Source organism: Scleropages formosus, chromosome 3 (genome assembly GCF_900964775.1).
Source record: "Scleropages formosus chromosome 3, fSclFor1.1, whole genome shotgun sequence".
Classification (NCBI taxonomy): Eukaryota; Metazoa; Chordata; class Actinopteri; order Osteoglossiformes; family Osteoglossidae; genus Scleropages; species Scleropages formosus.
In genome coordinates this window covers 22,171,215-22,184,491 of record NC_041808.1, presented here as the reverse complement: position 1 = coordinate 22,184,491, position 13,277 = coordinate 22,171,215, and the positions used below count along the sequence as shown (strand labels likewise).

Here is a 13,277-nt window from a genome sequence, read left to right as displayed (position 1 = left end):
CATTGTTCGAGTCGTTCTTCAGCGAGATGCCAGTGGGCACTTCAGCCATCTGTGGGCAGAGTTGTCCTGGGAAGCCCGGTTTGGGGTGGTGGCTAGTGCAAGCCGCTCGCCGACAACCTTGATGATGTAGTATTTGTCTGCAAAACATGGAGGTCATGAACAGTTAATTTCCCACTACAGATGAACTTCTTGGGGGGGGTTTCTTGTCAAAGATGAGAATCTCAAAGTTGGCCATGTTTTCACGGTTAATGAATGAATGTGTACCGTTTGAGAAGATGTAGTAATCGTAGCCATCTGGTTTGTGGGGATTGGGTACAGACACTGCAGAGGTCACAAGGGAAGGGAATCCTTTCCAGCTGACTCTAATGTTGATCTCATTGCCTGGGCTGGCTGTTGTGCAACAACAAATTACGGAAGTTGATTATTTTCCTGTAATGTTACTCATTGGTGAAAGTTAATTACTTTCTTAACATTAATCACACAATATATGCTAAATGTCATGTTCTGTCATCTTTTCTGCTCTTGAAAGCAAATATATTCAACTCACCTGCTAACACTTGCATGACTGTACTACCTAATTAAGCTCTGTAGCAGAACTTTTGTGCAAAGTAACATTGGTATTTTTCCTATACTTCTAGGTATCTGGTAAAATTCCCCAAGCTTCACAAAGTGGCTTGCAGTCATTAATATTCAAAGTGTCCACTGAATATCTGATAAAAATCACTGTAAAGTAAATAAGTGTAGGTAGCTTAACATTGTAATTCACTTTGGAGAAAATATCAGCAAAATGAATATAAAGAAGTCAACTCCTGCAGAAGAATACCTGCTTGTCCTGCAGGTTGCTTTTCACCGGCAACAATGGGGAACTTTCTCCTGCAGCTTGATGTGGCCTCTGGTCCAAAGGAGTACTTCTGCACACGGCCTCCTGAAAAGAACCACGGCATGGGACAGATGTTCAGCAGGGTGTACCTTTCCAGCTACCTTCCACAAAGCATTCGCAGTTAAAGGGAGGAGGCCGTCACCCGTTCTGAAAAAGTAGACAGATTCCGGCCTCCTCCTCGTGGCAGGTACCGGCAGGGCAGCCACAATCTTCCCAGACATGTCGAAACCCTCAAATTCCACAGAAATGAATTTGGGGTATCCAGGGTCTAGTATCCCATTTTCAAACCTCCAGTAATTATTTCCCTGCAAGAGAGAGAATGTCACTTTTCAGAGAAGTTATTCCTCCAGCTCTCGGTTCGACTCAACTTAATTGAATAGTAATTAAGATATGTCAGTGAACATGGCTGTCTGTAAATCACAGTGCAGCATTCGTAACCGTTGGCACAAGGCCCATGGCTGATATTGAACGCTATGGTTTTTCCTCACAGGTTGGGTTTTGACATTCCTCTGTTTGAGTACCTTGAAGATGTAGGTTTTGCTCCGGCAATTGGAGCGGGTGAAAACGGTATCGATGGGAGACGGAACACCCCACACTTCTGTGATTCTGCGAGCAGGGCTGGGGGCCCAGCTATTGTCTAGGGTCCAAAAGAAATCACCTGATGGAAGAGAAAAAAAACTGAGAGAGACTAGCTTCTCGCATGCCGTCTGCTCTCGAATGGCGATGAATTCTTTGAATAGACCCGTGAAGAGAGTAATCCAGCCGTACTTAATTTCCTCCGTGCTAAACCCAGACAAATGAGGTATTTAAATAATCACATCCTCACTTGGAATGCTACCTTTAAGTTGTAGTGCTGGGTGGGCTGGGGAGGAGGGCACCCGCACACGTACCTCGGAAAACCACAATTGTGCCGTTGAACAGGACCGTGACTCCGTCGATGGGCTGAAGATTGCAGAGGTTTGTGTCGCTGGAGATATCTGCGCAACAGGTGAACACAAATCTGTCATTTTAGTTTTTTGTTGAGTTTTTAAGGTGCTTAAAGAGAAAAAAAAAAAGAGTGTTTTTGGGATAAAGCAATGCTTCTGGATGGGTTACTAATCGGCGAGCTTCTCTTACTCGTAAGGTAGCTGTCGGTGTTTTCTGCCGCCAGGGCAGCTGCAATGTCCCCCAGCGTGTTGGGTCTGGTTGGACTGCCTACGGGCCTAGCAGCAAAAACCGCAAATTCCAGGGACGTGGTGGTGGGCTTTCCAGGGGAAGGGGTCAGCAGGTCAGGGGCAGGTTGACCCAGTCCAGGTGCAAATGGAAGCAACTGGTGGGCGGCGCTTTCAAGGAGCACAGTTGCCGGGTCAACAGGAATCAAATGAAGAGTAGAGACTCCATCTGGCATGATAATGGTCATATTTTGACAAACACGATGATATAATTATCATACGGAACAGGATCGCTTAATCAGAAACTGATTATTGTGTGACGTGGACTGTGTTTCCCGACTGAGAACAAGCAGCTATGTGTGAGATACACCGACCGAAACGCCTTCTTGGCGAGAGGTCGGGGTGCACACGTCACCTGGCGCGGCTGGGTCGACACGGTGCCCGGTGCCATCGGGCAAAGGCCCTGCTGCCTGCGCAGGTTCATTCAGACTCGGGAGGGGCAAAGTATCCTCAGTGGGCAGGGTTTGCATCTCTGTCCACAAGAAATCTATTAAGAGACTCTGCAAAACGTGGCCGTGCCTGACCGCTTCATCACCTCCGGCAATACAAACTCACCAGGCTGCTGGGTGGATTGAGGGAAGGTGTTCATGAGCTTGTTTTCTACTGACAAAAATGGCAAAGTTCGTTACAACCCAGCAGACAGTTGCTATGGCATACAACAGAAAAGGAACACTTTTTATACCATGGTATATGGTATAACGTCTGTACAGGACAGGCCTGCCTAGAGGACACGGGGGTCATGTGGCTGATGGAAAAATTTCATTTTCAGAATCGAAATTCTTTTTGCAAAATTATGCTTCCGTAGCATGTGTGTCACGCTGTGTGTTATAGAGGTGCTACGTACACACACCTGGATACACTTCCTCGCTCTCGCTGTCAGGTGATTTAGGACTGGACAAAAAGAGCTTCGAACCTGGCTTCTTGACTGTCTCTTTCTTGGGAAGTTCTACACAGGCAATTTGAGAAACTTAGATTTATTGATTTAACTGACACTTTTCTCCAAAGCAACTTACACTCACACACACTGCCTGAAATCACTTGTCCCAAGTGGGGACTCAGCAAACCAGAGCCTAACCTGGCAACACAGGGCGCAAGGGGACACACCCAGGACGGGACGCCAGTCCATCACAAGGCACCCCAAGCAGGACTCAAACCCCAGACCCACCACACCCCCCCCCCAACTTACAATTACCCATTAATACAGCTGGCTTATTTTTACTGGAGCACTTTAGGATAAGTATCTTGCTCAAGGGTACTGCAGCCAAAGGTAGGAATCAAACCCGTGACATTTGGGTCCACACAAAGTAGCACTAACCACTATGCTACCAACTCTCCCCTAACTTTGGGCCAGAAACATACCATCATGAGAACGAAACACCAGCACGTCTTAAATAAGCTACTTCCTCAGTATCGCAGTGGCAGTGACTAAATGTGGAAGCATTTTATTTTCTTTCCATACTTTTATCCTATCTGTTTTTTTTCTTTCAGATGAACAAACCTTGAGCCTTGTTTTTACCCGCATCTATGTGCGACATCCTTTGCTCTGCTGTTTCGGGTGTCTTCGTGTGGTACGGTGTGGTTGTAGTCTCTGAAAAGTAACACACCAGAATCATGTTTCTTGAATTTTAATAAAACAATATTAATAATATTTGCTCTTTTCACATACTTATTCTTTTCCTCTCTTTTTATGAAGTGCCAACCTGCAGCGCACTGCGTCCGGTAGTCTGGACAGCACTGGTCGTAGAGCGCACAGCTGGGGTCGCAGTTGCACAGTCGGCCACGCTTGAAGGGCTCGCCGCAGCGTCCCACACAGGAGTCACCTGCGGACACACCCTTTCACCAGCGTGTTGCTACAACACATTGACCGCGTGATTCCATCACATATGACCTCTTTTCATAGCGATACACTTTCATTAATGGCAGTACGATGGCACAGCAGGCACCTGGGTGGTACGAGAGGACATGGGTTTGATCCCTGCTCAGTCCGTGTGGAGTTTGCATGTTCCCCCCGTGTTTGCATGGGTTTCCTTTGAGTGCTCTGGTTTCCGCCCACAGTCCAAAGAGTTGTTTTTCAGGTGAATTGATGACTCTAAATTGCCCTGTGTGTGTGTTGCTCTGGAGTATAGCACAATGATTCACTGAACGTAGTTTACTGTAGTGTATCCAGCAGTATAAGTCACCTTGGATAAAATGGTGTCACCTACATACTACACAGTATTCATCCATAAGGTATTTGGAGAAAATCATCTGCTAAATAAATAAATATAAATTAGTACAATTTTTAAAATGTGTCCTGAAGTGGTTACTGGAGCAATAAAGATATTTGTAACGGTATACATTTCAAAAAAGTGCAGCACAATCACATTCGTGGTGCGTGTCGTGGTAACATAGGGTATATAATGGTTGCCCTTAAATAAAATAAAATCAAAAAAAGAGTTAATTTTGCAGATGTTGCTTTGTAAATACCTTTCGCATCGTGGCTTCGGCCCAAAGATGCCGCAAAGGTTCAGCTCTGGGTAAAGTGAGGAGGGCAAGGGGAAAAACAGGGTGCTCACCTGTGGTGCACGCAGACTCGTAGTCTTTGCAGCATTCGTTGTGGAGAAGGCAGTCGCGGTCGCAGTGGCAGATGCGTCCCCTGGAGAACGGCTCTCCACAGCGACCTTTGCAGGTTGCTGGGGAAATTAAAGCACGGCCCGTTGCATTTTTACACACCGTAAATGGCAATGTAATATATGAAGATTTATAAACATCTGGCACCGTTCGCTTTTCTGCCCCATTGCCATTAATCGCTTGAGCGTCGCGTTGCCAGCGTTTCCTCGACTGAGAAATGCACTCTCGCATCCTCGAAATGCCAAATGTGTTGTAAATGTCTCCGGAACCCATATACCTTGAGCAGCACAAAGTGGAAGGAGGAAGCAAGCGAGCGCAAAAAGTCCAGCGATCCCTGATGAACTGGCCATGGTGCGAATCCTCAGCTGCAACAGTAAAAATAACTATGAATTAAAGCACCTGACTGTGATTTCAGCTGAACGCGGTACAATGAAATTTCCTCTACGGATTATCTCTCGCATCCAGATACACCGATTTACTGCAGATCTGACAGTTTCCTCATGGTACAAACAGCATGTAAAGTAATTTCGGCATGAAGCAATACAAGGAAATTACCGTCCAAGAGAAAAACTCCTGTCACCTTCGTTAAGGTTCCTACGCTTTTGGTCTTTTTATACAGTGTGGAGGGGTTGGGTTTGGCTTCGAGGAAGTCTAATGTAGGTTGTCTAATTATCCACTGCAGCCCAATTAAAACACAAATGATGCGGCCAGAAGCCGAGACTTCCTACACACACTTTGAAAGTGTGAGACTGTACTCAACGGGGGCTTAGCCTGGAAATACTTCATCTTCACGCAGACAGAGAGATCACTTTACATGACCTTTTAAATGGTCCACAAAAATGGACCACACTTTTACCAACATCCCATCTTCATAACCCCTCTTTCATTTGAGCGTAACTGCCTCAAGTAATATATTTATTGTTATTCTGGGCAACAATCATTGCCACATATTATAAGTTTTAATTCTTCCAAAAATGACTCACGTAACAATGAGACCAAAACCTAGACTGAGCAGCTCGGTTACCTCATAACTAACATCTCAATTTTTATTAGAGTCATTACACAACAAAATAAACATTTTCTTTGACTGGAGAAGTCATGTCTCTTGTGACTCACTTGGTGATGTTTTTTGCAGAATGTGTCATCCTATGAATTTTTTTCTGCTTTATTATTGACAGCTGTCAATAGCCTATTTAATGTAGGCAACACTGAATGACTGTCAATTATTCCCTCCAGCATGCAGCAATTATGACAAATTTTACTTGCATCCTATCCTGAGCGTGGCAAATCCTGCACATTGTGCTGAAAACATTAGGTGCTTGTCGTTTGCGACATTCATTTTCCATACCCATGATACAATGGTAAAAAAAAAAAAAAATCTCGGGAAATTTAAGTGTCAAGTTGAGAACATCTTATTGCACTTTTCTCATCTTCTCTGTATGAAATGTATTTTTTTATAGTTAATTTATAGTTCCTCTTCATTGCCTTGTCTCTAATTTAACAAACTGTACTGTACTTTTAAACTGCACTTGAAAAATTTGCTGTAATATTAAATGAATATTAGCCCCTTTTACTTTGCAAACTGCAGATTCCTACTTTTTATTTAATTCTACAGTAAACGGAATACTTACTGCCTTCAATAAGTGAAAGAGTACTATAAAAAAATAATCTATGGAGTAAGTATTACATAATTTACTATGTTTTCAAGTAAATATGACCAGTGTGATCAGTTTGAAATAATCATTTTAATGCAGTAAAAAAGGCACCATACTACTATTGGGGGAGCTGGTAGTGTAGTGGTTAGAACTGCTGCCTTTGACTCCAAAGGTCATGAAGCCCCACTTCTGGCTTGCGGTAAGTAAATTGAGGAAGGTACTTACCCTAAATTGCTCCAGTAAAATTACCCGGCTGTATAAAGGGGTAAGTAATTGTAAGTTGCTTTGGAGAAAAGCATCAGCTAAATGAATCAATATAAAGTACAGCACTCCATGCACAAGTGGCAAAGATTAGGAAGCAGGTACTAAACTCTGAATCTTCACCTTGATTTCAGTGATAACCTCTCACCACTAATTCTCTCCATAAATAAAAATGTTCTTCAGATTCCTAGGCATGTTATGCTTCCTCTAATAGACTCTTGGAAACACTTGCTTGTTTATGCTTTGCACAACCATTGAAGTTCATGTGCAGAGAAAACTAAGGACCTAATGCCAAACTTGAAAATGAAAAACAGCTGTTTTTCATGTTGCCATTGTTATTTTCAGTAATTTTCATTTTAACAATATTCACTTTATTTAATTAATATTGCCACTCATCAGTATTAAGTAATGCTGCCTCAGAGTCTGCCATTTTTTGGCACAGCTCCTTTGGGTGCTCTGGTTTCCTCCCACAGTCCAGATGTTTCAGGGATACTGGTGATTCCGAATTGCCAAGAGTGACTGTGTGTGGCTACCCTACCCTGCACTGAACTGGTGCCTTGTCCAGGATGTACCTTGTATCCTTTCCTTTGGGGATAGGTTCCAGACTACCACATCCCTGGCATGGACACACACACACACACACTTTCTGAACAGCTTGTCCCATACAGGGTCACGGGGAACCGGAGCCCAACCTGGCAATTTAGGGTGTAAGGCTGGGGGGGGGGACGACACACCCAGGACAGGACTCCAGTCTCTCGCAAGGCACCCCAAGCAGGACTCAAACCCCAGACCCACCAGAGAGCAGGACCCGGTCAAACCCACTGTGCCACTGCACCACCGTGCCCCCTCTGGTGTGGACAACTGGTAAAAAAAAAACTGACAACGAATTAGAAATCTTAATTTAAGTTTTGTGACAAAAGCAAGTGCACCCTTATTTTGTCTTTAAATAAATAGCTAGTCAAACAGTCAAAATATTCTGTAAGCTTTGGAAGTAGTGTTGGACAGCCAAGTGAAATCTTATAATTCCTGCCTTTGTTCATCACTAACTGAAAAAGCAAACATCTTTGTTAGCACAGGAAGCAGTGATTTACATAAGCGGCCTGGACGTTTAAAATTGTTTTACTGGCAAAAACATGTGGCCCGTAGTGGTGTGAGAGTAGTTGTGGCGGGAAGGAAACTTACCACCCACTGCGGTCAGACCGTTTCTGTACTGAGGTAACGTCTCCCCGCGTCTCGAGCCGTGCGCCTCCACCAGCTGTTCTCAGTGGCTCGAGGGACACGTACAGATGGGTTGCAGCTGAGAGTGGGAGTGGGAGCGCACGCAAACACGCTCGCTCAAACATCTCACAACACTTGGAAGTCTCCTGCTTCATCAAGATAAAAGAAAACCAAAACTTATTGGACTGTAATGGTTTTCCAAAGAGCCTCTGAAATCGACATCGGTTTGCCCATATGGGATGAAAAACCAGAACGGGGCACTAGCACGTGTCGCGACAACCCGGCATGGCACTGGAGTCTCCCACTTGCTACAGCGTTCTTTTGGTGCCTTACCCCAGCTACCGCGGTGCTTAGAAGTACTCAAGACCTACTGTTTATGTGTTGAGCACTAGCTCTCCGTAGAGTGGCAACCAAGAGGCTGGAAGCATTGTGGACACCCTCAGGTTGACATAGGGGTCCTCTACCACCTTTGGACCAATGTGAGCATTGTCTAGGAGTGTGTGCTGCTTGTGCAGCACGTCACCTCTCCAAGAAATAGTTGTCAGCATGGTGCATGGGTATCCTGGGGTGCACCACCTTTTTTGAGGTTCAGAATGGAGCTTCTTCTGGCGCTAGGGTCGGAAGGATGTGAAGAGGTTCCGGCAGCGGTGTGATGCCAGTTTTAAGAATGGGCTACTGGGACCATCTCAGGTACCAATGTAGCAGCTCCGGTGAGCGATGCCTACCGAAAGGCTGGCTGTTGATGTCCCGAGTCCATTCCTTCCCACCAGGTGTAATGGTACGTCCTTGTAGCCATGGACTGCTTTCTCAAGTGGCCAGAGGTGTATGCCGTGCTCAACCTGGAGGCCAGAGCAACAACGGACTGTGTCAATGAAGAAATGTTTGGAATGGACACAGGTCTGGCTTTTGGGTCACAGTCTGTGCGGGATGATTGACCTGCAGATGGACTTGACATATTATTAACGTCTTGAATTGATGTAACTCTGTTACCCAGAATAAAAAAAATTACTGCATTATCATGAGCGACCTGGTCCTTCCTCCTCCCCATCAACACCCATTACTGCAATATAAATAAAAGTTTCCAGGGCCTGAATACAATGACCTCCCTGTGATGTTTGCAGGAACGCCCGCCTGCCGGTGTGTGATTTCACAGCTCTCAGACCCGCAGCGTGTGGGTGTGGAACTGCTCGGAACCAGAATGGGGACCGCACTCTCGGCATCTGCCTCAGTCTGTTTGCGATCAAATGCTTTGTTTATTCGTGATGCCAGAAAGTACGACAACTGCGTCTGGCGAGCACGTGGCTCCCATTGTGACATCAGAACAATAACAGGACAAGCGCGCTCTAAAGCTCAAATGACTGGATGGCAGTCCAACGAACTCAACTTATTACAACATTTTTTAAGGGTCCCATGAGTGTCTTGATGTAGAGAGGCACTTTGCATTTTGGGAACGAGAATTTAACCTGCATAGTGGTCAGTTTTCTACGTCTGAGTGGAAATATTTTTGGCAAAATACTTTTTACTTTACTGCGATAAATTTGCATGGTGGTAGAGCCATTTCTTTTAAGTCAAAGGATCCACGTTTAAACCCCTGTTAGTGTTGTGAGCAAGGCACTTATCTTGAATTACTCCAGTAGAAATGACCAAGATAAGTACATAGAGAAGTGATTGAAAGTAGTTCAGCATGCAAAACATTCAGTGCTACTTTGGAGAAAAAGTAAAGCATGGAGGTTCTCGGTTCTGGCTCCGTTGTGGTGGAACGACCTCCCCCTCTCACTCAGAACTGCTGAAACTCTGTCCACATTTAAAAAGTGTCTGAAAACTCATCTCTTACAGACTCACTTCACCCATGATCTCTTAAGCTCATGTAAAGTGTAAAAGTTCATGCACTCTAACTTTAAGATTATGCTCGGATAAACCTTTACACAGCTACCCCTGCAGTGTAACTCAAATGTTTGTGTATCTCAAAAAAAAAGAATTAGTAGGAAGGTGGTCAGGAATCGTTGATATTCTGAATTTTATGTAGCTACTCGTGTGACGAACATCGGCGGATATAGTGGAAAGAAACAAACTACTTAAGAATCACACATCTGCAGCTGTGTCTTTCTTTCTCCTAATGTAATGCACACATTGTATTTTCTATGAGTTGTACGTCGCTTTGGAGAAAAGCGTCTGCTAAATGAATAAATGTAAATGTATCACACACACACTGGCTGAAGCTGCTTGTCCTGAGTGGGGTTGCGGCGAACCGGAGCCTAACCCGGCAACACAGGGCACAAGGCTGGAGGGGGAGGGGACACACCCAGGACGGGACGCCAGTCCATCGCAAGGCACCCCAAGCAGGACTTGACCCCCAGACCCGCTAGAGAGCGGGATCCGGCCAAACCCGCTGCACCACCGCACGCCCCTGTAAATGTATCAGCTATGTAATAAATTCTTTATTGGACCTCTGCTGCTTAATTCTGGCAGTGATCAATAATGAGATTTTATACTATGATTGCCCCATTGAGAAAGGTAGTTTACATTGCCATCAAAAAGAGTAAATGAGATTGTAATAAATCCATGTCAGCCACTTGCCCTGCTCTGCAGCTTTCTGTTACTGCAGGTTTTTTGTTACTTACCTCTATCAGTTTACTCCAGTTTTACACATTCTGATGTAAAAACCCTGTATGCAATTAGTTTTTCATAGTTATACAAGTAGAGTAATGCTAAAATGAAGAAAGCTGTGAGCCCGTTTTAAATTCTGTTGAGAGTTACACTTCCGTTAAATCCGCTTCGGACAGGATCGTGTCTATTATGGAACTTCAAAAATTGAAAGTGATGGGTTAAATGTAAAGCGTAATTGTTGACATTATGGGAAATACACCTTCGCTGTGAGGGGCAGTGTAAGCAGAGCTGGCTGTGGTTTTTGGAAGTGCTCTGGAGAGTTGCTTTGCAAGCCTGCCTTACCCACCGAGAACAATTATGGGGATTTCCACCGAGCTGGCGTGAGCTAAATCTAATTGAACTGAGTTTATGTTTACTCACCCACAAATAGCGTGAAGTATGCATTTTAAACTGTCTTAAATACAAATTTCATGCATGTTCATGACAGAATAGGCAAGAAATTATGGGCATTATTAGGGTGATAAAGCTGAAGTCGTATGGTCTCAAGGAAGCTGTGTCATTTGGGATTTTAGTAAAATTGTTCTGGCCATTTGTTGGGAAAGCACAATGGAAGACTATCTTGAAATAATGAAATGCAACACCTCTTGGCCATTAAGGTTTTGTTCCCGTAAATGTTGAAACGCGTGCCCATTTCATCCAGGAAAGGGAGCATTGTGTCTTGGAGGAAAAGGGAGTCAATTAATCCATCTGTAAACTTCCTCCTTCCTTAATGTTTGAATCACCAGAGATACACATATGGTTTCTCAAGCTCAGAAGGTCTCTTAGTCACTCAGTCTGACTATTTTTAGTGAAAACTTGTGTAATACGTTCTACATTCCCTTGGAGACAAGGACCGCTTGCTTAAATAAAGCCTTAATCTTGCAATCAGATGAAGATCATATCACCACCAACATTTATTAGTAATGCTGTACTAATGGCATAGTATCCACATGCTTTGCAGAGTAGGAGACATAGGCAGTGATTTTGTGAAATTTCTTACTTTATCATGAGCATTTGTTAGCCAAATTATCAAAATTATTCAGATTTAAATGTGTATTTTTAACTTTTCCTTAGAATTCTACCATCTCTTTGCTGCACATAAATACTGGTTTTCAAACACATTTTGCAATTGCAAACCTACATGAAATAGTTTTCATTGACTAGACAAATGTGAAAAGTTGGTACAAGTGACAATCGCATGCTCAATCTCAATGTTCATGGCTACAGTTCTACCATACTTATACTTGTTACCTCTTTGTTTGTTTGACTTCCATCTCCATTAATTCATTTAGCAGATGCTTTTCCTCAAAGCAACATACAATGATTACCATGCAGTCTTTGCTGACACCAATCATTTGCCCATAAATGCACAAGAGCAATGTAAGACACACACACATGCATACACACTATGGACCATTTAGAGTCATCCATTCACTCAAAATGGATATTTACAGACTGCGAGAGGAAAACCCCACAAACACAAGGAGAACATGCAGACTCCACATAAATTCACTGGGGCTTGAACCTACATTGAATCACACTATCTAGGTGAGGGGTGTCCCACCTGTCTTGGCCAAGGGTGGCAATCATTACTGTGAGCTGGTTCAAGAGCTACATGTGTAATTTAATCACAGTAAGTGACATACTGTATCTTAAATGTCTAAACTGAGAAAATACAATTTATTTTAGAGTGCAACAATATTAAATGTATTAGCTGCTTCAACAAGGTATAATTATTAAATGATTAGTATGATATATAGATGATACTGGATACTTTTTCGTCTGACATAATTCTTGTTAAAATCCGAAGAAACTGTTGAGCTCTCCCTTTAAGTTGGACATATGCAGAAATAAACACAATCCAGTGATGATGCTGCCTTGGACTGGCGAACCATCCAGGGTGCACCCTGTTTAGCCTTGTGCTCTGTGTTTCCTGAATAAGCTCCAGACCACTGTAACCCTGACTTGAGCAAGCAGTTAAGGGTAGTGAATGAGTCCAACAACAACAACGATAATAATGATAATAATAATAATAATACTTTGATTTTTAATTCCAATACCTTGATCACAAAAGTGGATTTGAAATTTGTCAAATGTAGATGCATGTTTTGTGCTATAAGCCTTTCAGGTGTTTTATTCCCAACAGCTAAAGCCACTTCATTGCATATCAAAGAAATGGGCTCATTCTTCATTTCAGTTAAAAAGTCAAAGTCTGTCCATCTTGCTCAAAATGTCCTACATTCATCAGAAACATTTCTTCCCTCATTTGGAAGCCATGGTCTTTTATGTGGGTAACCAGCATAATGCACTGTAAAAGATATAACCGTGATGAAAAGCGGGAATACGAGAGCAGTCAAGAGCGAGGGCTATATCAAGCTCTGTCAAAGGTGAAGTTGTTAAAAGATCACAGGTCTCCTCATGAGTAACAAGAATTCAGGATGTCAGCTTTCAGAGAAATCCCCTTGATTCAATTGTATTAAACTGAGATAATTCCTAGAACCTTGACACCGTTTTTCATTTTATATAGCCAAACACATGCCAAACGGAAATGTGGGTTAACGTCCTTCGAGAATTTTTCTTTCCCCCTGTTTTGCTTCTTCAGGAAGGAAGCCAGGCTTGACCAAACAAAAGGAATACTTGTTCTTTAATGTGCAACATTTCAGCAAAGAGCCAGAGTTCATACTACCGACAATTTTGACAGATGTCATCGAGAAGATCTCTTGGAGCCAGAAGTTCAAGTAAAATTGATTAAGAACCCAGGTTTGAGCTTTGTCCTTCACCTTAAAATCCTGTGGA

General features: G+C 43.4%; 1 protein-coding gene across 1 annotated transcript; it reads right to left on the bottom strand.

The window, feature by feature from the left end:
• Nucleotides 1–12: 12 nt before the first annotated feature.
• prg4a (proteoglycan 4a) lies at nt 13–5,051 on the bottom strand. Its single transcript, XM_029250159.1, has 14 exons — nt 4,979–5,051; nt 4,647–4,763; nt 3,792–3,911; nt 3,590–3,679; nt 2,942–3,037; nt 2,647–2,694; nt 2,447–2,563; nt 1,997–2,260; nt 1,771–1,857; nt 1,402–1,538; nt 1,023–1,185; nt 824–925; nt 265–390; nt 13–137 (listed from the first exon to the last, which is right to left on the bottom strand). The coding sequence occupies exons 1-14, from the start codon at nt 5,049–5,051 to the stop codon at nt 19–21; spliced, it is 1,659 nt and encodes a 552-aa protein (XP_029105992.1). The 3' UTR covers nt 13–18.
• Between the last annotated feature and the right edge of the window lie 8,226 nt (nt 5,052–13,277).